Raw genomic sequence first — 23,027 nt, 5'->3', positions numbered from 1 at the left:
GATCTAGGAAACTCCAGGAAGACAGTTACTCAACCCTTATTTGCCAAGTCGAAGCTCTACTGAAGAGCATCAGTCAGCAGTGGCATACGCGATGTCGAAAGCCTGACAAGGGCATTTTTGACAGGAATGACAACAGGACTCCCACCCGATACTCCAATTAGCAGCCCCCACAGAGGAACAGGAAAACTATGGAACAATGTCAACAGTTTCATGAACGAGTTTTGGAAACGTCTTTTAAAGGAGTATCTATCAACCCTCAGACAACGTCGACAATGGCATTCAGAAGTAGACGGGATAGAAGTAGGGGACATGGTAATGATACTAGAAAACAACACACCAAGGGGTATTTGACCGGTTTGTAGGGTACCAAAGGTAAATAAAGGTAAGGATAATGTGGTAAGGTCTTGCCTGGTTAAAACTTCAAGAGGGGACTTTGTTAAACCAGCTATTAAACGAAGTTTGATCAACGACAAATCAACATAGGGGTTATCAATAGTAAATAGGGAACAATAATTTAAAAAAATCTGAAACAAACTTGATAACAGTTTTCGATTTAGGGTAAGTTGAAAGATGAATATTTCAATGTTGAATTCAGTGAGTTTGCAATTAGAGGAACTTTAGGTATTATTCAGGTACAATTCAGGATTTCAAGTAACGCACAAGGCTACTCAAATTAGCAAAGCTTATCGTACATTAAAAAATACATTCAAATGGGAAAATTAAGATAAGTAGTTTTAAAAAGAAGACAAAATGTGGATAGACATTAGGTAGGGCTTGGAATTCAAATGCACAATTAATCAGTTTATTGCACTACAGCAGAGAGTTGAACCGATAAGATAACAGTATTTTGTATGGGTAAATGACATTAAACAGCCTTAAATGGTAGGCAATAGGTACAAGGTATTGGAAGGTTTAGGGAACACGGGGAGTACTAGTTGGTCAGCCAGCAGCTTTCAAGGAGCAGCCCAGCAACAACAATATTTCCAGACATGCAGCATTTGACATTCGCAAATCAGCCAAAATAAAAGTCGATTCAGAACAACTACAACCGTACACAATCAAACGAAATCAGCAGAAACGCAATTTAACTGTCAAGCATACAATTTTCATATAACACTACAAGCAGCACGTTGACAACGAGTACACGGCAACAATCTATAGACAAAGACGGAAGAAATTAACAGAAATTTCACGAAAAAAACAAACACCATCAAAAATTACTTCAGCAGAAGCAGCAGAATTATTCAGACAGCAATCAAAACATTATTCAACAGCAGACAATCTAGATATGGACGAGTCCATAGCTTCAACATCAGCGTCTTATTGAGGAAACAACTCCATACAACATTTCCAATGGAATCAACAGCAGCTGAAGCAAGAACATCCAATTCGGCTACATTAAAAGCAACAACTGAGCAAAAGAGAACACGACAAGGCGACAAGAGCGACTTCAAGCAGACTTCAACAACCTTCTGATTTTTGGTGCCCAAAAATGGGAGCGGAGTGTACCAGGAGGCACGTTCTCAAAAAACTAACTTTGAAACACCAAGTCATAATGTTGATTATAGGGATGTAATTAAATGGTTAGGAAATGGATCACCTTTTCACGGTAGCAAAAGAAGATTTGTGAAGCACGAAAGGAGCAACAGTGGGCAATGGGTAGCCCAGCCATATCGTACCAAAGGAAATATAACTCCAGGGTTTTTTGAAACACCACCAACACTGGCGTCAGTGAAGCAAGCTGATTAGCTTGATTCTCTGACTTCCGGCCACAGCACCACACATTCAATATTAACTGAAGGTGGACCACCGCATAAAAATTACCGATCAAAAAAAGACGCGCCACCAAAACTCCTCTTCGAGTCGTAAAAAAAGGAGAGCGCCTAAATAATAGCCGTTGAGAGGCTGGCGGCGCCTTATAATCAATCGAAATTCTAATGATTTTGATCCCATGGCAGTTAAAACTTAAACAAAGACTTGCGAAGCTTTGACATAAATTAATTCTGAAAACAAAGACTTGCGAAGCTTTGACATAAATTAATTCTGAAGACATAAATTAATTTGACATATATTAATTCTCTAAATTATTATGTAGAGCAGGTATTTTAGAAAAACTGATAATAGCTCAAGCTCAGTCAAGTTCAGCTATCGCAATTGCAGTTGATAATGATTTCATCTATTTTCCTTTCTGTCCACTATATCAACTAAAAAATTCACTTAAGAACACTCAGACGACATCACCAAACAAATGTTTTCGATTGCTGAACAAATCAACTGGTGTACAAAATTGACACACACCTCAACCACACCATCTGCATCATCTTCCTCATCCTCTTCCTCCTCATCCGAATCTTCCTCTGCATTCTGCAGCCACTCGATGAACTCAGCAGCCTTCCCTCTGATCTCCTTTGACAGCTCACGCGACACAAACTTCTTCGTTGCCTGAAAACAAAAATTCACCAATTAACCGATAAGCCTGAAAAGGAGAACCTCCACCTTAAGATGAAGTGTTGCCATGTAACATAGTCAACGTTAATTACTGACGTACAATAATGATAAGTATCCTGATTCTGATCAGTTCAGACTATGTGCAACTTTAGCGCATAGTCAGCTGAAGTTATACAGAAGTCAAATTTGTATTAGCTTGATCGCATAATACCATGTCTAGATTAGAGGGAAGGATAATAATACGTCACATACAATTTGCCACTATACAAATAGCTTTGACATCGGAAGCACGTATGGTAGAACAATAGATCCGTTACCTCGAATGGCATCTTTGATGGATCACAAACTTCTCTGCTTACCTTTTTGCTCCATTCAATCACAACTTCCTCCGAGATGAGACCGTTTTCATAGGCCACGTACAGAATATTCTGCACCTTGTTGATAAGCTTGGCTTTGTTTGCCTCTATCAACTTCTCAATACCACCAAGTAGCTGTTTCTGGGCTCTTTCATTGGGGCGTGCGCCATTCTTGGCGTCTTTCACGTGCAGGAACCGGAGGAAGAGACTCTTATAAAGCACAATCTCCTTCACAACATTCTCTGTGAAAATCACTCCCACCATAATCAGAGGAGCTATATCAGTTATGTCCAACTGAGTCGCCTTCTCATACACCTCCTTCGCCACAGAAAGTTCTTCAAGATTGCCCTCTCGCTTTTTCTCCTAAAATATTTTTCCTTGTTTGCTAAGTATCCTTAATTGTTCTTGAAAAGTCTTTCTCTATTCAGTTCTAATTGGTTACATAAAAATTTACCCAATTCCATTTTACCCAATGCGATTATACTCAATTCAATTATACCCATGCTGCCATTTTAACCAATTTACACTGCCATTGGGCAAATACACATTAATCTTTTCGTTCAATAATTCCATTACAAAGAAGGGGTCGCCATTACAAGGATGTTTTAACATACTTAAACGGAAAATTTAATTCCATGCTCGGTTGTGACTTTCATATCAAGTCCCACGGGCCGCTGAGGCATGACCATGGCCCTTAGATGTAATTTTACTAAATAGTAGTTTTGGTAAATTCAACAATAAACAAAAATTGGCATTCGGTAAATTGTCTAAAACGAAACTGACCAAAAATTTCAAAATCCAAAATCAGAAAAAAGTTTTAAAAAAGTTAAAGATTTTAAATCAGTGACATAAAAATATTGCGCATAAAAAATTATAACACAAACCGACAAACGTTTGATGAATTTCTCTCGAACGACAGTTGGAGCAGATTAATTCAGAAGATATTTAGCTCAGAAATCTTATATGGTTTTCGAAAAACCCGATCAAAGAGTGTTTTGAACCCCTGAACTCCGAATGGCAGAATAGCATCTTAAACCACTCAGCTATACCTACCTCTTCGGTACGTCATTGCTTACAATCATTTTCATGCTAGCAACAAACTTTATTAGGGAAGAGAGCAAAGTAGATCACTCAAAACTAAAGTCAGATGTGAAAATATCATTTCAGAGCACAGAATGTTCGAGAATAAGTAAAAGGAAAAAGGTCAAGCATAACTTTTTGAGGGAGGGGGTCAATTTCTGAAGATTATCAAACTCACACTATTATTTTTCTCTTCAAGTTTCCATAAATCACATTCTTAGAGACTACTAAGGCGTGAGGCTCTAAGAGACCTGCTCAGCCACTTAATGCCCTCCGGTCTTTACATTTTTATCGCGTTTTCGAGGACGACAAATTCAAGCGTTCAAATGAAAACTTGGCCAATCCGCAAGTCCCATTAAAAAGGACCAAAAAAACTCATATAAAACATACCCGGAAGAATGCCGGAAAATAGCCGCCGTTGATCCCCATGACCACTTTCTGTTGAAAGAATAGAACAAAAAATTTGTAAAAACATTTTTAAAGTGCAAACTAATTTGATGTATTTTTGTAGTTGAACATTCTCCTGTTTCTTAGTGAGAAGATACAAGGGTAACTAAGAACAAAGTTCATGTAGCGGTCATCTAAAATTGTGCTTTATCGGTTTTCCCGATTCTAGTTTTGATTTCGTTTTTCGATACTGACTCTGCTAAATCTAGATACATTTGCTGAGCAACTGCTGCTTAAAAGCACTTTGAGCAGAATGAGAAAAGAGTAAAACTAGCCTTGAGAAGTGAAAAATATTTCACGGCAAAGTTAAACAAGCTGAACTCAGGCCTAGCGAAACAAAATTTTGATCGGCGAAGTAAACATTCTTTATCTAACTAGTAGACCAGCGGAACAATACGAGCCACAGAGGAAAATAGTTTCACAAATTAAGTGAAAAAGAACACTATGCTCTCTAATAACCATCATTTAGAGTGACACACACCCATTTGACCTTATCTCTTTGAACTAAAGTAAATAAAAGCTTACGGCGGCTAATAAACAAAAACACACACACACGCAAACACACACACTTACACACACACACACGCAAGCACACACACGCACGCAAACACACACACGCACACACTTACACACTTACACACACACACACACACACACACACACACACACACACACACACACAAACACACCCACACACAAACACACACGCGCGCACACACACAATACACACACAAACGCACATACACACACACGCACACACACACACACAATCACACCCACACCCTCACACACAAACACACACACAGGCACGCACACACACACACACAGGCACACACACACACACGCACACACACACACACGCACACACACACACGCACGCACACAAACACACACACGCACACACACACGCACGCACACAAACACACACACGCACACACTCACACACACACACGCACACACACACACACACACACACTCACGCGCACCAACACACGCACACACACACTCACACACACGTTGACAATATATGTTTTAATATTCAATTAACCTTCTCATTACACACGGTACAAAGCAGAGTAAAAAACAACAAAACATAGCCGGCAGATTGCCAGAAAATAACGGCAATAGTTTTGTAGATATGAAGTCTCAAAAAAAAGACAGACCAAAAAATTCGTTTTTTCATTGAAGGATGATATGTTATATTTTGATTAAAAATCTGTAGAAGTTTTTGCTGCCTCTATTACCTGCTCTCTAAAAACGTTAATTTAGAGAGACACACACCCATTTGACCTTATCTCTTTGAATTAAAGGTAAATAAAAGTCAATTTCCAAGTGATGATGAAATCATTTTTGTGAGTGAGGTAAGTCAAGTGTGACCAAAAATTTATCACGCAAATGAACAAAAAACATTTCACTAAGAGCAAAAAATGACGTCCCACAGGCACTTCAGATGACATTGCATGAGCGAATGAACAAAAAGGTTGTGACGTCAAATGGTCGTAACAAAAATCGCGAAGGAACAAAAAAACCAGGAGAAGTCCAATAACAGCCCCAGCTATCGCTTTGCAGCTATTAATAAACATAACCGCTCTCCAAAAACGCTTAACCACTACATAACATAAAAATTTAAAAGCCATAAAATATCTTTTAGCAGCTCTAATGACTGAAAAAGGGACAATAGATCTACAAATGAAAGCTAGATACACAAATTAACTTACAATTCGAAAACAAACAGTATCTCACTCACTGAAAAGGTTATCTAAAAACGAGGCCAACAAATTGAGCAAAGTCACGCCCAACAAGAACAATAAGAGTAGTACTTTTTAGAGAGCGCCAAGACCAAAAGAAAAACAACGAGAAGCTGCGAGACCAAAAAATCAACTTTCATTTATAAAAGGGTAAATATAAAAGATTCGGTTTCTATGAACTCAAGTAGCTAATTAGATGCACTTTTAAAGACTAAAGAAACCTATCATACAAGAACCTAAAAACAAAGACCACAAAAAAGACAACAATTTTCAAAAATTAAAGAACTGAATTATACTTTTTGAAAGACAATAGTATAAAAAAAGTCATGGAAAGCATTAGCTACGCAATGAAAATCGCAATAAATCAATTAAAGAAATTTTTATTAGCAACCACAGCTCTATCACTACTGAGATTAAGTGATGAGACAGCATAAAGTACAACACATACACGCAAAAGTAAAAAAAAATGTTTTTTTTTGAAAACGAACAGCGCATAATTTAATGGAAAGCAATGAAACAATTAACACGATTGGATTAAGCATCCAAAGAAAAATATGAGACCTGTCATAAATGCAATTAAGAGACAATACAAAAAAGTAGTGACAAAATAAACATGCAAAACTTTAAAAAACATCATTATTTCTTGAAAACAATTAGTGTCAAAGTCAAAGAATTCAATAATTTCAAACTAAAAAAATAAATCTATCAATTTATTCTCTATAAGGAACATATGCAACCTGTCCCAACTGCTATTAAATCATTAAAAAGTTCAAAAAATAAACAAAAAGCTCAAAATACACTGAACATTTTTCAGAACAAATAGCGTCAGTCATGAAAACCACTAGCTATTGACTCACACAATTAATTAGTTTCAATAATGTCTAATTATCGACACACAAGACTTGTCATGAACGATACTAAGCAAAAGGACACAAGTACTCTTTAAAAAAGGGGCAAAACTCAATTGTTTAGTAATATTTTATTAAAAATAGTGTCAAAGTCATAAAAATCTATAGCTGCCCATTGACGAACTCAATCAAATGCAAGTAGGCAGAAAACGGAAGTCAAATTGACGCACACGCACAAAAATTTCCGTCCGAAAAACTGAAAACTCGTTCAAATACCAATTTCTCACTCCATATTAAAAATCACCACACTAATTTGACTCCTCATTGTTCTGAAAAAGCCAAAAATGTCAACAGACTTTTAAAAACGACAGCACACCAATGCAATCCAAATGCATTGCGTTTTAAAAACTAAGAGAAGGCCAATAATAGCCCCAGCTATTGCTTTGAGGCAATTAAAAAGTCCACTAAAATAGCAGGATGAATGATGAATGCGGCTATTCATAAAATCTTAAGCAAGAGCACGAAAACACTGGTAGGCTTAGTAAAGCTCTGTGACCGCTGCTCATGAGCTTAATATCAGGCGTTTCTAGTTCATTCGGTTTCTATTGACAAAAAAGTTTGCATTGAAGAACATACCAGGCAGATTGCCGGAAAATAGCCGCCATTGACACCCATAATTAAAATTAGGAGGGAATGAAGAGAAAAAAAAACTAAAGAAAAAAATGATCTTTGTACACAAAAAATTCTAAGGTGCGAACTATTTTGCTGTCATTTTGGAGCTGAACATACTCTTATTTCGTGGTGACACAACACAGGGGCCAGTATCAATACCAATAAGCATCAGAGATGGTAGTAAAGAACAAAGCTCGAGTAACGGGCATCTAAAATTGGGCTCTATGGATTTATTCCGTTTCCATTTCTGATTCCGTTTTTTAGATTGAATCTGATCATTATGAATTGCCTTGTTGAGCAACTACTGTTTAAAAGCACTTTTTATCAGAATGAGAGAAGAGTGAAACTATTTAGCCTAGAGAAGTCAAAAAGATTTCACGCGAAATGTTGAACAAGCTGTGAACTAAGCGAAAAAATTTTAGTATGACGAATTAAAAAAGGAGCACTATAATAGCCGACTAGGAAGCTGAGGGCGGCTATTAAACAAATATATATATATATATATATATATATATATATATATATATATAAAACACGCGCGCGCACACGTTCACAATAAATGTTTTAATATTCAATTAACATTCTCATTACACACGGTAAAAAGCAAAGTAAAAAACAACAAAACATAACTGGCAGATTGCCAGAAAATAGCCGCAATAGCTTTGTAGATCTGCAGTCTCAAAAAGAGACAGACCAAAACAGTGTTTTCATTGAAGGCTGAGATGTTATATTTTGATTAAAAATCTGTTCAAGTTATAGCTGCCTCTATCAGCTGCCCTTAAATGACCTTCATTTAGAGTGACACACACCCATTTGACTTTATTTCTTTGAATTAAAGTAAACAAAAGTCAGTTTGAAAGTGAGGAAGTCATTTTCGGGAGTGAGGTAAGTCACGTGTGACCAGACCAAAAACTTAATAACGCGAATGAACAAAAAAACTCGCTCGCTACACTAAGAGCAAAAAAATGACGTCACGCACGCGTTTCAGTTGAAATTGCATGAACGAATGGAAAAAAGTGGTTGTGACGTCATATGGTCGTAACAAAAATCTTTCCGACGAAATAAAAAAAACCAAGAGAAGGCCAATAATAACCCCAGCTATCGCTGTGTGGCTATTAAAAATAAAAGACTAACTTCGTGTGAATGGCTCTGAAACAATTGGCGAGCAGTTGGCTTAATCAGTAGCTAGCTACGGTTTAAGGAGGCTAGCTTTAGCTTAATTTAAGGGGCGTGGGGTGAGCGCGGTGTGGGGGAGGCATACCTAGTCTAGTCAGCCGAAACGCTCTTAGAGAACTTAACGCCCCCGAACGCTGACTGTTCATCCCGTTTTGAGGACGAAAACTCAAAAGGGCTAGACGATAAATCGCATGAAAAAAGACCTGTGAGAGCAATTAAAAATGAAGGTAACACCAAAAGTTCACAAAAATGCGAAGTCAAATTCATTAAAACCAAAAGCAGTGTTTCAAAATCTTTTAACAAGTAGGACAATACATCATAAGAGAACACAACAGCTTTAGAACGATATGACACCATGTCATTTAAAGCATTTTTGTCATAAAACCTTTATAAAACATAACCGACTAACGCCGGACGAATTGCTCTCACTTAAAAGACCGGCGAGCGGTTGGCTTCGTCAGTTGCTAGCCACTGTTTAGTGAGGCTAGCTTAAGATTAGTTGAAGGGGCGTAAGGTGAGCGCAGCGGGGGTGCAACGCGGGGGAAGTGCAAAAGTGGATTGGGGGACTGATGTAGGGGCGGTGGATGGGGTGGGGTGTGGGATCAATTTCTAAGAACCGCCTTGACACAGTAAGTCTAAAAAAAAGTTTTTGTTAATTGCATACTTGAAGACTAGTGGGCTAAACAGCTCTAAGTTAACATAATGCAGACTGGCAGCTAACTCTTTATTTTGTTTCTGAAGACGAAAGTCAAATGGGTCAGACGAAAAATCGGCCCAGCGAAAAATTCCATAAGAGACAAACAGGATTAATATATTTGCTACAAATTGCTTTCGAAAGCAATTAACAATAATTTCCTAAAATGTGCCTGTTAAGACACTTATGATTAAAAAATATCGACTATAACTCACTGTTAATGAGGATCAGAGATGATGACATTAGGTCACATAGCAGTAGCTTAAGTGCGGCATCAACACAGCGAGAGAGATAAAACGTGAACAAGAAAGAGAAGGAAAGAACCCTAACCAACAGAGAGAGAAAGAGAAAGGAAAATTTTCCATGGTGGAATTCAACTCTTCAACTTCTAGTTTTCCAGCCTTCTTAGTAAATTAATCATATAGAAAAACTGAAAAAGGCAAAATTAAAGTTTTCGACTTTGCAGTAAAAAAAGTTCAAAACCATTTTTGGGTCTAGAACGTTTTGTCAAATAACCCGTCTTCGAGAGTGTAGTCATAAAATAATTGATCACCAACCCATTATCTCTAGAAACTATGCAGCAGCTTATCAAAACTTGGAGGTCCCAGTTACCCTGGTGTCGAAAAAAAATCAAACATAAAAAAATTGCAAATATTTTTAAAAATTGCTTAAATTAGTAACAGTTAAGTCTTGAAAAAAATCCATAACATCTATTAACTATGCAGTAGCATATTATCAAACCTAAGAGGAAGTTCCTTGGCTCTTCAGGCTAGAGAAACCTAAAAAAAATGACAAAAAATTAGAAAAAACTAAAATTGCAATTTATGTTAAAAAATTGTTAAAATTTGGGATATTAAAAAAAAAATCAATCCATGGCCAACAAAAGTTTTCCAGTAACTTATTATCAAAGCCTGACGGAGGTGTTGTGACCCTTGAGGCTCAAAATACCTGAATAATGACTATAAATGTCAAAAAATTGAAAGAATGGCAAAAACTGTCAAAAAAATGCTACAATTCGTGATGTTAAAATCTTGCAGGACACTCCATTACATCTAGACATTATACAGTAACATATTTCCAAATCTTAGAGGAGGTTCCTTGGCTCTTGCGGCAAAAAAAACCTAAACGAGAAAAAAAAATTAAAACTTGAAAATTAAGTTTTATCAAAAACTTGCTAAAATTTGACATTAAAAAACTGAAAAACTATTCCTGGGAATAAAAAAATTGTCAGTAACTTATTATGAAACCCCTAGGATGTTGTCTGACCCCTGGGTGTGGAAAGACTTGAATAAGGAAAAATGTCAAAAAATTTGAAAAAATGCACGTTTTGTCAAAAAAAAATTAAAATTCGTGATGTTAAAATGTTGAAACCATTCCATTAACACTAGAAACGATGCAGTGACCTATTATTAAAACTTAGATGAGGTTCCTTCATACTAGGGCTGAAAAAAAAGGCGAAAACTTTCGAAAAAGCTTGAAAAAAATGCAAAATTTGCATTCTTTTCTAGCGAGCCGTTGTTCGTCAGTAGCTAGATACGAGGGGGAGCGAGGGGGAGGGGGTACCGAGGGTTGATGGGGCGCAAAAGTGATGTGGTGTGGGCAACACTGGGGTGGGGAGCAACCGCGCTGTGGGGGCAATAGTGGGGGGGTCAACAGCGGGGGTGTCTTCAACCTCTTAGAACCGCCCTTCAAACCTTAAGTATAAGTCTCCAAAACAGTTTGAACTAAAACAGAGCTGAAAGGCTCTCAGATCACTTAATGCCCGCTGGGCACTACCTGTTTATCCCGTTTTTGAGGGCGAAAAGTCAAAAGCGTCAGACGAAAAATCGGTCAGGCGACAAATCGCATTAAAAGACCGACAGGACTAATATAATTGCCACAAACTTCGTTTGAGAGCAATTAAAAAAACTTGTCTCAATAGATTGCTGCAAGAAGACAACCTTTCGGAATCTCAGTAGGCATCAAAGTAACAAAACAAAAAATCACGCAACAGCCAGTCAAAAATTCGATGATATATTTTAAGAACGTTTAAGTCATTGACATAACAAAACCTTAATACCCTTAGCCCTAAGCGCCGACAAAGGAAGAAAGAACATCTTTAAAAACTCATGAAAAGTAAAAATGATAAAGCGCAGATGAAATGCGAAAAATTAGATTCCATCCTTCAAAACAAAAGTAGTTACCAATACCCAAACTGAAACCAAAATTACTATTTCAACTATTATAAGAATAAACCGAGAAACGACGAAATCCGCGTATAAGTGAAGATCGAAAAAGTATTCCCCATGCTATCACGTACCTCCTGTAAGGCACTACCAATCGTATAGAGGTCAAAAATTAAACGAACAGTTCAAATTTCAGTTTTAGTCGACCAGCGCATCTCTATTTATTGAACAAAAAAGCCCACAACAAACAGGAAACTGAAAACATCATATAAAGGTCAGTGGTTTAAAACTTAATAATTAGTACCTCCATAAAATTGTAGAACAATTCTTGGCGCTCATGTGGCGTCTTCTCGAGTTCCACAGTTATAGTGAGACCCATAACTCCAGAGCTGAGATCCTGTTGACGTCTGGCAACAGCGTCAGCACTAGTGTCCTCGGACCAGTCGTCAAACTCCTTGTCATCTTCAACCCCATGCGCTCCACTCCCGTTAGTCAACACAACCCCCTCTCCAAATTCATCATCAGGTAACTGCATGCCCCCTTCCTCGTCCTCATTGGCTACATTTTGCTGAAAAATACTGACAAAATGAGTGGGTACTAAAATAATTCGGCTGATTTGGCATTGATATAACAATCAAAATCAGTAGAACCTACAAAGACTGGATTACTAAAATCTTAAGCTGACTAAATGATCAACTATATTTTATATGCAACAAAAATTCTTTGAATAATCTGATATAGGCAACATAACCTTCACTTGAGAAATTGAGGCTTATCTATCGGATAAGAAAAGCCGCAGTTTTTATTTGACCTGAACATGCTTAAATTACGGCATATCAATTAATTATGCTAAAACTTTGTTAGCACCAGGCAACTTTACAAATCCTTGCTTCCAGGCGCAGATATAAAAATTAAATTTCATGCGTCCAAATTTCGGCTAACCTTTTTCTTTTCCTTTTCATAGTTACTGGCCACTGATTCGCTTGTATCTGGCGGATGGTTGAGAATGTATGTGCACACCTTGTGCGTCATGTCAACCGTAGAGTTTACATACCCACACGCCATACACCTCTGCTGGATTATCTTCTTCTTCTGGTTCGGAATCAGATTCGTCTCCGGGTTGTCACACTCCGGGCACAGCACGAACTTCTTGATGAACCCGTCCAGCAACTCCTGCAGCTTAGCTCCATCGTGAGACCCATTCACAATATAGCGCTCGTTCTTATTGTCAATTTGAGTTTGAGCACCCAGTTCGCATCCAAAATATTTGCACGGATCTGAAGAAAAAACAATCTTATTAAAGAACAGAAACAGCTACCCATTTTCACCCTGGTTCTTTCTTACACTCGCATTTATCAATAGTTGTGACTTCCACTTTAATTAGTTTTTTCTTTTTAGCTTTCATTTAAGCGATCAGCTGTAAGTAAAACAACTTACAATTTATTTGCAATAAAACGTTTTTCATTAACATAGCTAGTGTTCGTTGAGGTGACTTACAGGCTGGCGGTCGTGTAAGGGCTTTAGCAATGTCTACCATATTCACAATAACTGTTTTGATCCCATTCCCTTTTCCCTCCACCTTTGCTATGATGCGAGGCATTTTGTATCGATAGAAGGAGTCTGTGACCTCCGAGTTGACATTGACCATTCCAGACATCTTAGCTGATTTGATGATGATTGACGTCTGCTGCTACTGCTGATGTTCCTTCTAGTTTCTAATAAACCAAATCCACTGTCTCCTAACGTATTTTGGATCTGCAGCTCTTCTTCAAATGAGAAACATTGACTGCAAGCAAGGCAAATGGAAGCTGTTAGCTCGGAAGGCAAGTGTTGTATGTTTTTTCCCAGATCTTCGATTATGTTTACCCCAGGTTCTGTTTTGGTAATCGACATAGACTGCTTAGTGCCTTCAGGTGGCGTGATAGAGCGAAACTTTTTGAATTTACGCTTGTGACGTTCTCGGACAGGCCAATGAACAAGTTCAATATCAGAATTCCCTAAACACACAAAAAATTATATTTAGGTACAACATCTGCATGCCAATACTCAAAGCTCTCAACGTTTTAAACCAATCTCTCAAACTTTCAAGCAAGCTCTTAACCATTTTCAAGAGCAATTAACCAATTTGATTTGGGCAGCTACTTTTTCTCCAAACAACCGCACTTAACTTAAATCTACAGAGCAATATGATGCAGTTCAATGAGCACAAAAATTGAAAAACGCGTGCTATTCTATTATTTATTTGAAAAAGTAGTAGTAAAGAGCCGTATGCGCCAAAACAACCTCAGTATATACAATTCCGCCAGTTAAAACAGTCCCAAAAACACAAAACACTACCAACAAATAACAAAGATAGTGAGGAGTGGACACAAAACTAGTTCTGAAATACAATGAAAATTCTCATTTTAATTGACAAGCAAATGAAGGAAGCCAATTGGCGTAATAATATAACGCAAATTGATACTATGAACTCATACAGACAAAAACAACAATTGCCCACTTTTAAAAGCTATGGCTAAATAAGGCACCGTCAAATTGAAAATGGCCCATCTTGACGCTGTTGTATTACACAATGCAATGGCAGAAACAGACTGCGCAATAAATAAATCGCAATGAACAAGTTATTACAGTTATTAGCCATTTAGTAGATCCAGCAGACATTGAAAAAAAACTGATCAGCCATTTAATTCATGAACAATGAAAAACAAAAACATGTATTATGATTCAGACCCTCTGGATGAGAAAAAAAATAATCAGCTCGCGGATCTCGGCCATTGATTTGCTCGAGTAATCAGATGGTTGACTCTGCCAGGAGACATTCTTAAGAACTCCGTTATCAGGTCAACGCAATTCACGCTTCGGTTGACAGCGTAAACCCGTCTCTCATGTATGCTTCATTTCCTGATAAGAATAGGTATATAAAAACTCCTCAGTTCGCTTCCGGAAACAGTGACAAAATGAGCAAAAATCGATTCCGAATTTGCAGTTTGGAACGCCTTCCCGAGGAACTTAAAAATTGAATTTTTTCATTTTGGTCTAAACGTGTTGAACAATTCCAGCAGTTAAAACAGTCCAAAAACACAGATCACTCCCAAATAGTGAGACGGCAACTTAACGCATTAATTATCACAAGTTAACTTAACAATTAAGCTAATCTGAATCAATTTATCAAATTATTACGAGTGGACGCAACACTAGTTATGAAACAAGGAAAACTTTTTATTTCAATTGTCAAGCTTAAAGAGGGCAATTGAGGTAATAATATCTACGCAAATTGAAACTATGGAATCCACGCAGGCAAAAATAAGCAGTCAACATGCCCCGAGGACTGAGCCAACTTTCAATGATTTTCGAGGACAATTAAATTAGCCGATACAATTCTACTGGCCACGATATCCAAATGAACATTTGAACTGATACAAGCGCATAAAGGCCTTGCCACGAAAGCAATTCTATTGAGGGCTGGAAGAGCATTTTTGTTAAACTCGTTAACACAAAAGATCCATGGCTATCAAAACTGACATTAATTACAATAATGCAAAGCTATGTGTGGATTATATTTCCCTGCAAATCCAAAACTATAAATGTTTCCAAATCCTCAGCTAATTATTTGAAAATGTTTGCATGAAGAATGCAGGACTCATTAACTCCGAAAATCTAAATTGGTCAGAACATAAAGCCTCATATCGCCTGCTTCTTCGGAATGGAAGCCTAAACAAGGAGGCGCGGTAATGTGCGTTCGCATATAATATTCCGAACCCACTCATACTTTTGACAATTGTTTACGAAATGTAGAGAAACAAAACTAAGACTTCAAAAAATCGCCGAAATTCAAAAACTAATTTCTAAAACCAAATATTTTCAAAATCTCTAGAAAAACCTACATTATCAACTCAAATAAAAAAAACCAACTTCATGGGAGCCCAACTTTACGTTTCCTTCCAAACGTAATGTGCCTATCATGGAAATGATAATAGGACAAAGCAACAAAAACATTCTATTTAGGGAAGCCAACTGCATCTTTAATTATTTTCGATTTTCTAAAGCCACGAAGATACCAAAACTAACCTGGATTATACGACGCGTTCTATTATAATAGCTAATTAATAGATTTAAAATGTGCATTCCCGCATATTCCAAACCCGCTCATATTTTTGACTTAATGGTTTACAAAATGAGGAGAAACAAAACTAAGACTTTAAACAAATCGCCAAAATTCAGAAACTAATTTTTTAAAATAAATATTTTCCAAAGCTCTAGAAAACCTACATTATCAAATCAATAAAAAAATTAACTTTATGGGAGTCCAACTTTACGTTTCCTTTCAAACGTAACGTGCCTATTAAAGAATTAATAATCGGACAAAGAAACAAAAAAAATTCCAATATAGAAGCTATGCAGCCAATAAAAGAATAAAGAATAACCTCTAGAAAGTCCTTATATTCACTCACTAGAAAAAAGGTTGCATTTGTGCTTACTGAGACTAAACAACAGGTTGACAGAATTTGAAACATTACACCGCAAGTAAACAGATTTCGTAATATATTTTAAAAAGGAGGCATTAGATGTCAACTGAAAACATTATATAGGTTCAAGTATACTATTTAGGGAAGCCATCTGCATCTTTTTTATTGATATTCAGTCATGAGACTGCACAAAAGACAAATGCGGTAGAACGAATATTTCATTCAAATTTGAAACACTTTGTTGAAGGCATAGAAACCATGAAATTCTCTCTGAAAACATAATATGATCATGGCGCCTCATATTGACAAAAACGTACAACTTAGTGGTGGAATTTCAATTGCATTTTTTTCTGGTCTGCATAAACAGGAAAAAAATTGCTAAATTACTTTTAAGACATTGCCTCAATGGAATCATAATATTTGATTTTCTAAAACCACGAAGACACGAAAACTAACCTGGATAATACGACGCGTTCTATTATAATAGCTAATTATTCAATTTAAAATGCGCATTCGCACATAAAATTCCAAACCCGCTCATAATTTTGACATAAATGTTTACAAAACGAGGAGAAACAAAACTAAGACTTTAAAAAAATCGCCGAAATTCAAAAATTAATATTTTAAAACAAATATTTTTAAAAGCTCTAGAAAAACCTCATTTTCAACCTAAGTAGAAAAACTTAACTTCATTGGAGGCCAATTTTACGTTTCCTTTCAAACGCAATGTAACCTGCTGTTGGAATCCTAATCGTACAAAGCAACAAAAACAACTTCCAAAATTGGCAAATGTCCAAAAGTCAAAAAAAAAATTTAGAACCCGTGGTATCGAAGCAATGCAGCCAATAAAAAGAATAAAGAATAACCTCTAGAAAGTCTTTATATTCACTCACTAGAAAAAACGGTGCCATTTGTGCTTACTGAGATTAAACAACTGGTTGACAGACTTTGAAACATTACACCGCAAGTAAACAGATTTCTTAATATATTTTAAAAAGGAGGCATTAGATGTCAATTGAAAACATTATATAGGTTCAAGTATACTATTTAGGGAAGCCAGCTGCATCTTTTTTATTGATATTCAGTCATGAGACTGCACAAAAGACAAATGCGGTAGAGCGAATATTTCATTCAAATTTAAAACACTTTGTTGAAAGAATAGAAACCTTGAAAATCTCTCTGAAAGCATAATATGATCAAGGCGCCTCATATTGACAAAAAACGTAGTGCGTAGTAGTGGAATTTCGATTGTAAACTTTTCTGGTCTCCATAACCAGGAAAAAAATATATTTGCAAAATTACTTTTAAGACATTGCCTCAATGGAAACATAATTTTTGATTTTCAAAAACCACAAAGATACCAAAACTAACCTAGATAATACTACGCTTTCCATTAGAATAACTAATTATTCAATTCATTATGTGCGTTCGCACATAATTTTAAAAACCCGCTTATATTTTTGACTTCATTGTTTACAAAATGAGGAGAAACAAAACTAAGACTTTTAAATCGCCGAAATTCAAAAATTAATTTTTTAAAACCAAATATTTTCAAAAACTATAGAAAACCTACAATTTCAACTTAAGTTTTAAAAAAATCAACTTCAAGGAAGTACAATTTAACGTTTCCTTTCAAAAGTAATAAGACCTGTTGTTGAAATGATAATCGGACAAAGCAACAAAAACCACTTTAAAATTGGCAAATGTCCAAATGTCAACAGAAAGTATTTAGAACCCGCAGTATCGTAGCAATACGTAATGTGACCTGTTGTTGAAATGATAATCGGACAAAGCAACAAAGACAACTTCCAAAATTGGCAAATGTCGAAAGTAAAAAAAAATATTTAGAACCCGCGGTATCGTTTGCAATGAAGCCAATAAAAAAGAATAGAGAATAACCTCTAGAAATTCCTTATATTCACTCACTAGAAAAAGGGTACTATTTGTGCTTACAGAGACTAAACAACAGATTGACAAAATTTCGAAAAACGCGGCAAGTAAACAAATTTCTTAAAATAAACTTTAAATAAGAGGCATTAGATGTCAACTGAAATCATTGTATAGGTTCAAGTATACTATTTAGGTAAGCAAACTGGATCTTTTTTAAATTATACTCAGTCATGAGACTGAAAAAGGACAATAAACGCGGGCAAAAAAGAATTTCGTTAAAAATTAAAACTGTTGAAGGCATAGAAACCATGAAAATCTCTCTGAAAGCATAATATATGATCATGGCGCCTCATATTGACAAAAAACGTAGTGCGTAGTAGTGGAATTTTGATTGAAAATTTTTCTGGTCTCCGGAACCAGGAAAAAATACCGCTAAATTTCTTTTCAGACATTGCCTCAAGGGAAACATAATTTTTGATTTTCAAAAACCACGAAGATACCAAAACTAACCTAGAAAATACGACGATTACCATTAGAATAGCTTATTATTATAATCATAATGTGCGTTCGCACATAATTTTCCAAACCAGCTCAAATTTTTGATTTAATTGTCTACAAAATGAGGAGAAACAAAACTAAGACTCTTAAAAAAATCGCCGAAACTCAAAAATTAATTTTTTCAAACCGGATATTTTCAAAAGCTCTAGAAAACCTACATTTTCAACTTAAGTTTTGAAAAATCAACTTCACGTAAGGCCAATTTTCACTTTCCTTTCAAACGTAATGTAACCTGTTGTTGGAATGATAATCGTACAAAGCAACAAAAACAACTTCCAAAATTCGCAAATGTCCAAGTCAAAAAAAAAAATAAATAGAACCCGCGGTATCGTAGCAATGAAGCCAATAAAAAAAAATAAACAATAACCTCTAGAAAGTCTTTATATTCCCTAACCAGACAGAAGATGCCATTTGCGCTTACTAAGACTAAACAACAGGTTGACAGAATTTCGAAATAATACGAGGCAAGTAAACAGATTTCTTAAAATATATTTTATATATGAGGCATTAGATGTCAACTGAAATCAATAAATAGGTTCAAGTTTACTATTAAGGGAAGCCAACTTGATCTTTATTTATTGATATTCAGTCATGAGACTGCAAAAGGACAATAAATGCAGGCAAAACAAGAATTTCATTCAAATTTAAAACACTTTGTTGAAGGCATAGAAACCATGAAACTCTCTCTTAAAACATAATATGATTATGGCGCCTCATATTGACAAAAAACGCAGTGCGTAAAGTGGAAATTTGATTGCAGTTTTGTCTGGTCAGTTTTGTCTGTATAAACACGCAAAAAAAAAACTAAATTACTTTTAAGAAATCCTCAATGGACTCATAATTTTTGATTTTCAAAACCCACGACGATACCAAAGCTAACCTAGATAACACGACTCGTTCTATTATTATAGCTAATTATGCAATTGGTAAATAAAACAGATGTTTTGGCAGCAAAATGTCTATATAAAAATTGGAAAATTCATTTTGCATAATGATTGTTTTAAGTTAGCAAAAAACCGGCAAAACTTTTATTTGAGAACACTCTTAAAAGAAACGGAAGTAGAACTAGCTTCCATTGAGTTGACTCAAACGTCTGTCAGCAGTTTGCGTTCTGTACGTCTGGCAAATTTGAAAAAAAAATTGGGCCTAAGAATCATTTGGGGCATTTTTGATGAGAAAAAAAGCAATAATGATTAAAAACAATCATCAATTTTTAAGCTTTTAAGCCAAAAATGTCGGATTAAAAGAATCAGAAACCCTCTTCCGGGTCTTTAGGCAAAACCAATAGCATCATTGTTAACAACATTAACAAATTTTAGCAAAATTATCGAAAAATTGAGCAAAAATTTCCTTAAATGCGAACAAAAACAACAGATATCTTTACAATGTTCACAAATCTTTGAACCTTGATAAATGCCTAGAAAAGGCGATACTCAGAACATACCCGGCAGATTGCCGGAAATTAGCAGCCGTTGATTCCAATAAGCATGACTGGGATTGAAATAAAGAAGATATTGAAAAAAAAAGATTTTCGTACAAAAACATTTTTTTAAGTCCGATTTATTTTGATGGCATTTCGTAGTTGAACATACTTCTGTTTCTTAGAGAGAGGCTACAGGGGCTACTATCAATAACAATAAGCATTAGAGAGAGGTAACTAATACTTATAGGACCGACGTTCAAATAGCGGGCATCTAAAATTGGGCTTTATGGGTTTATCCCGTTTCTATTTCTGACTTCAATTTTTTATACTGACTGTTCATTTTGAATTGCTTTGCTGAGCAACTGATGTTCAAATTCACTTTTAGCAGAATGAGAGAAGAGAGAAACTAGCCTAGAGAAGTCAAAAAGATTTCACGCAAAATGTTGAAAAGGCGGCAAAATGAGGTAAAGCGAAACATTTTTTTATTCGACGAAGTAAAAAAACATAGCAGGACAAGTCCTGACGTAGAATTCAAAGAATTTTCATTGACTAAACAGAAAAACTAGACCTAGAATGGACTATGAGTGAATTGAGAAAACAATTTTAAAAAAATCAGATCAAAAAATAAGAAAAAAAAAACAAAAAATCAATGTCAAAATGCCGCATGTGAACAAAAAAACCACTAGCGAGAAACGAAAATTTAATTGAAACAAAAAACTAGGCCTAGAATGAGCTGTGAATGGATTGGGAAAACCATTTAGAAAAAAATCCGATCCAAAAAATCGAAAAAACAGTAAAAATCAGAGTGAAATTGCCGCATGTGAACAAAAAACCACTACCGAGAAACCGAATTTTTGTTCAAACACCATTTTCGCACTCTACTTTAAAATTAGAGCGAAAAAAATTCACGCCGCAAAACCACTCGCTTTTTCGCTCCATTTCCTCTTTCGGCGTGACCAAAATCACTACTCCAATTTGACTTCAAAAATCATGAAAATGTGTGAACAGATCTTAAAAAAAAAAGACAGCTCCCCAATACAATTCAAATTCTTTGAATTGTAAAAAAAAATAGGAGCGCTATAATAGCCGGCTGAGAAGATGAGGGCGGCTATTAAAAACTCTTTTTAATTCCATATTCTACGCCGTATGGGCTTCCTAATGCTACCAATCAGAACTCTGCGAGGAATATATCGATTGGCCAAAATTGACTGAACAAAAAATCCTATTTGAGTATATAGTTCCTCCCCTCACTAAAGTGGGTCGGAACAAAAAGCAGACCTATCTTTGCTGGAGCTCATGCATAAAAGGCATCAACTGTTTTCTCTAGGCAGAGTCAGCCTTACGAGGACTCTTTTATCAATCCTGGATGTTGCTGCTATGTTATAGCTTGAACTGCGAGGGATTTGTTGTTCGCTAATATTGGTTCGGTGAAATTTGATATTGACAGGCGTACACATGTCTCGATAACAGATAATGGGAGCACGCATCCCGAAATATGTGAATTGCCTCAGCTTCAGGTTTAAAAAGTGCGCTTCGGAATTTTGGACGCATTTATGTTAGTTAGCTCATCTATAAAACGATTTCTTCAAATAAAATTATTCGACAAACTCACATGCGGATATACCAAGTGCCAAATTCATCTTCTCTTTGATCTGGAGAACAGATAACCATTCATATTAATGGTATGATCCTTGGGATTTATTTTAGCCGTGACTATTATAAATACGCCAATTAATTTAGCATGTATTCGTACGAGTGATGCCTCAAGGACGTTGGGATTTGCCTTGAAACTATTAAAACCAAACATGAGATCACATGCACATGGAAAGTATGATTAAAATATGATTTAAACAGCTTGTATTCTCAAATCCTATTTTATTCAATTTTTACTTTATTGGATTTTAATGAAATGAGTGTTCTGGCACGCTCAGCATCTCGAGAAACGCGTAGCATTGTCAAATATTGAGAAAAATGCGTGTAAATTCATCTGAACCACCACCGCAACAGCATTAACGCTGCTGTGATGCTCCATAGTGTGCGCCCAATGTTCCGTCCATTGGGTGGATCATGCCTCCTTTTTTGTTAGAGAATAATAAGTAGACCGCAGAGCACAAGATAGAACTTTTCCAATTTGGACCTAACTGTAGTTCGAGAGTTCTTCCAAGGTACAAATTCTTACCGTTCCCAAATATATAATTCCTCGAATTATATAAATTTTGACAATCCAAGAAGCCGTAACTTGAAATTTAGCTAAGCGTATTAAATGTACGTAAAATCGAACCACAGCATTTGATGTTTAGGCTAAAACTGGAGCAATAACTACACTTGAATTCGTTTTTTTCTTTTGATTGAACTCGTTTAGATGGACATATGCCCTTGTGTGCTACTTGAAAAGATAACAAATAGTCCATAAAAAGTACACGTTGTGTTACAGCACCTCGTACATAAACGCTCACACTTAACTAAATACACAATTAATAATAGGAAAAAAATTAAAGGTAGTCATCTTACCAATTTTGGTTTTCGGAACCGGCATAAACCTTTGGTTAGATGACAGTGATTGTGTATATTTATTGACGAAGAACTGTTTCCTCGGTGGCTATCTTCAGTGAACGCAGGGTACACGAATAAATAGATAAATACACAGCGTCTCTGAAAAAAATAGAATCAATAGTGCGTAAAGCTACCATTTTGTTTACTACCCCATCGAGTTGCCAATGTTAACCAATGATAGATTCCTAAATAACTGGTATTTCTTCGACAATAATTGATTTGATTTCAAACAATCAATTAAATTAATTAATTGATAATTTAAAAATTTTTTTGAAAAGCATAGCCAAGGTACTGTTTGATTGCTCGTTTCCAAATGATTCCAGAGAACGAAACCTCAAGTCAGTGTTCAAGTGCTGTTGACTTAACCCGATTGGGGGGGGGGCTATAAGTTATATGGCCACTAAGAGGGTACTGTAATGGGAACGACCCACTTTTTGTTCACTTATGTCAATCCAATTAATCCATTTTCAATCAATTGACGAAACCGTCTCACGTCGACAAAA

The 23,027-nt window shown here is 36.0% G+C and overlaps 1 protein-coding gene across 1 annotated transcript in view; it reads right to left on the bottom strand.

Annotated features, from left to right (window-relative positions):
• The window catches only part of LOC142358718 (eukaryotic translation initiation factor 5-like), a 32,495-nt gene extending 9,843 nt beyond the window's left edge, over positions 1-22,652 (bottom strand). The window contains exons 1-6 of the mRNA XM_075410250.1: positions 22,483-22,652; positions 13,132-13,631; positions 12,577-12,911; positions 11,939-12,202; positions 2,808-3,167; positions 2,299-2,442 (exon numbers count right to left, since the gene is read on the bottom strand). Of these exons, the coding sequence (XP_075266365.1) occupies positions 2,299-2,442; positions 2,808-3,167; positions 11,939-12,202; positions 12,577-12,911; positions 13,132-13,291 (1,263 nt within the window). The 5' untranslated portion in view covers positions 13,292-13,631; positions 22,483-22,652. The remainder of the gene's footprint in view (positions 1-2,298; positions 2,443-2,807; positions 3,168-11,938; positions 12,203-12,576; positions 12,912-13,131; positions 13,632-22,482) is intronic.
• Positions 22,653-23,027: the final 375 nt, after the last annotated feature.

The sequence above is a fragment of the Convolutriloba macropyga genome, chromosome 2, assembly GCF_964194025.1.
Source record: "Convolutriloba macropyga chromosome 2, txConMacr16.3, whole genome shotgun sequence".
Taxonomy (NCBI): Eukaryota; Metazoa; Xenacoelomorpha; order Acoela; family Convolutidae; genus Convolutriloba; species Convolutriloba macropyga.
This window is presented reverse-complemented; position numbering and strand designations above follow the sequence as displayed.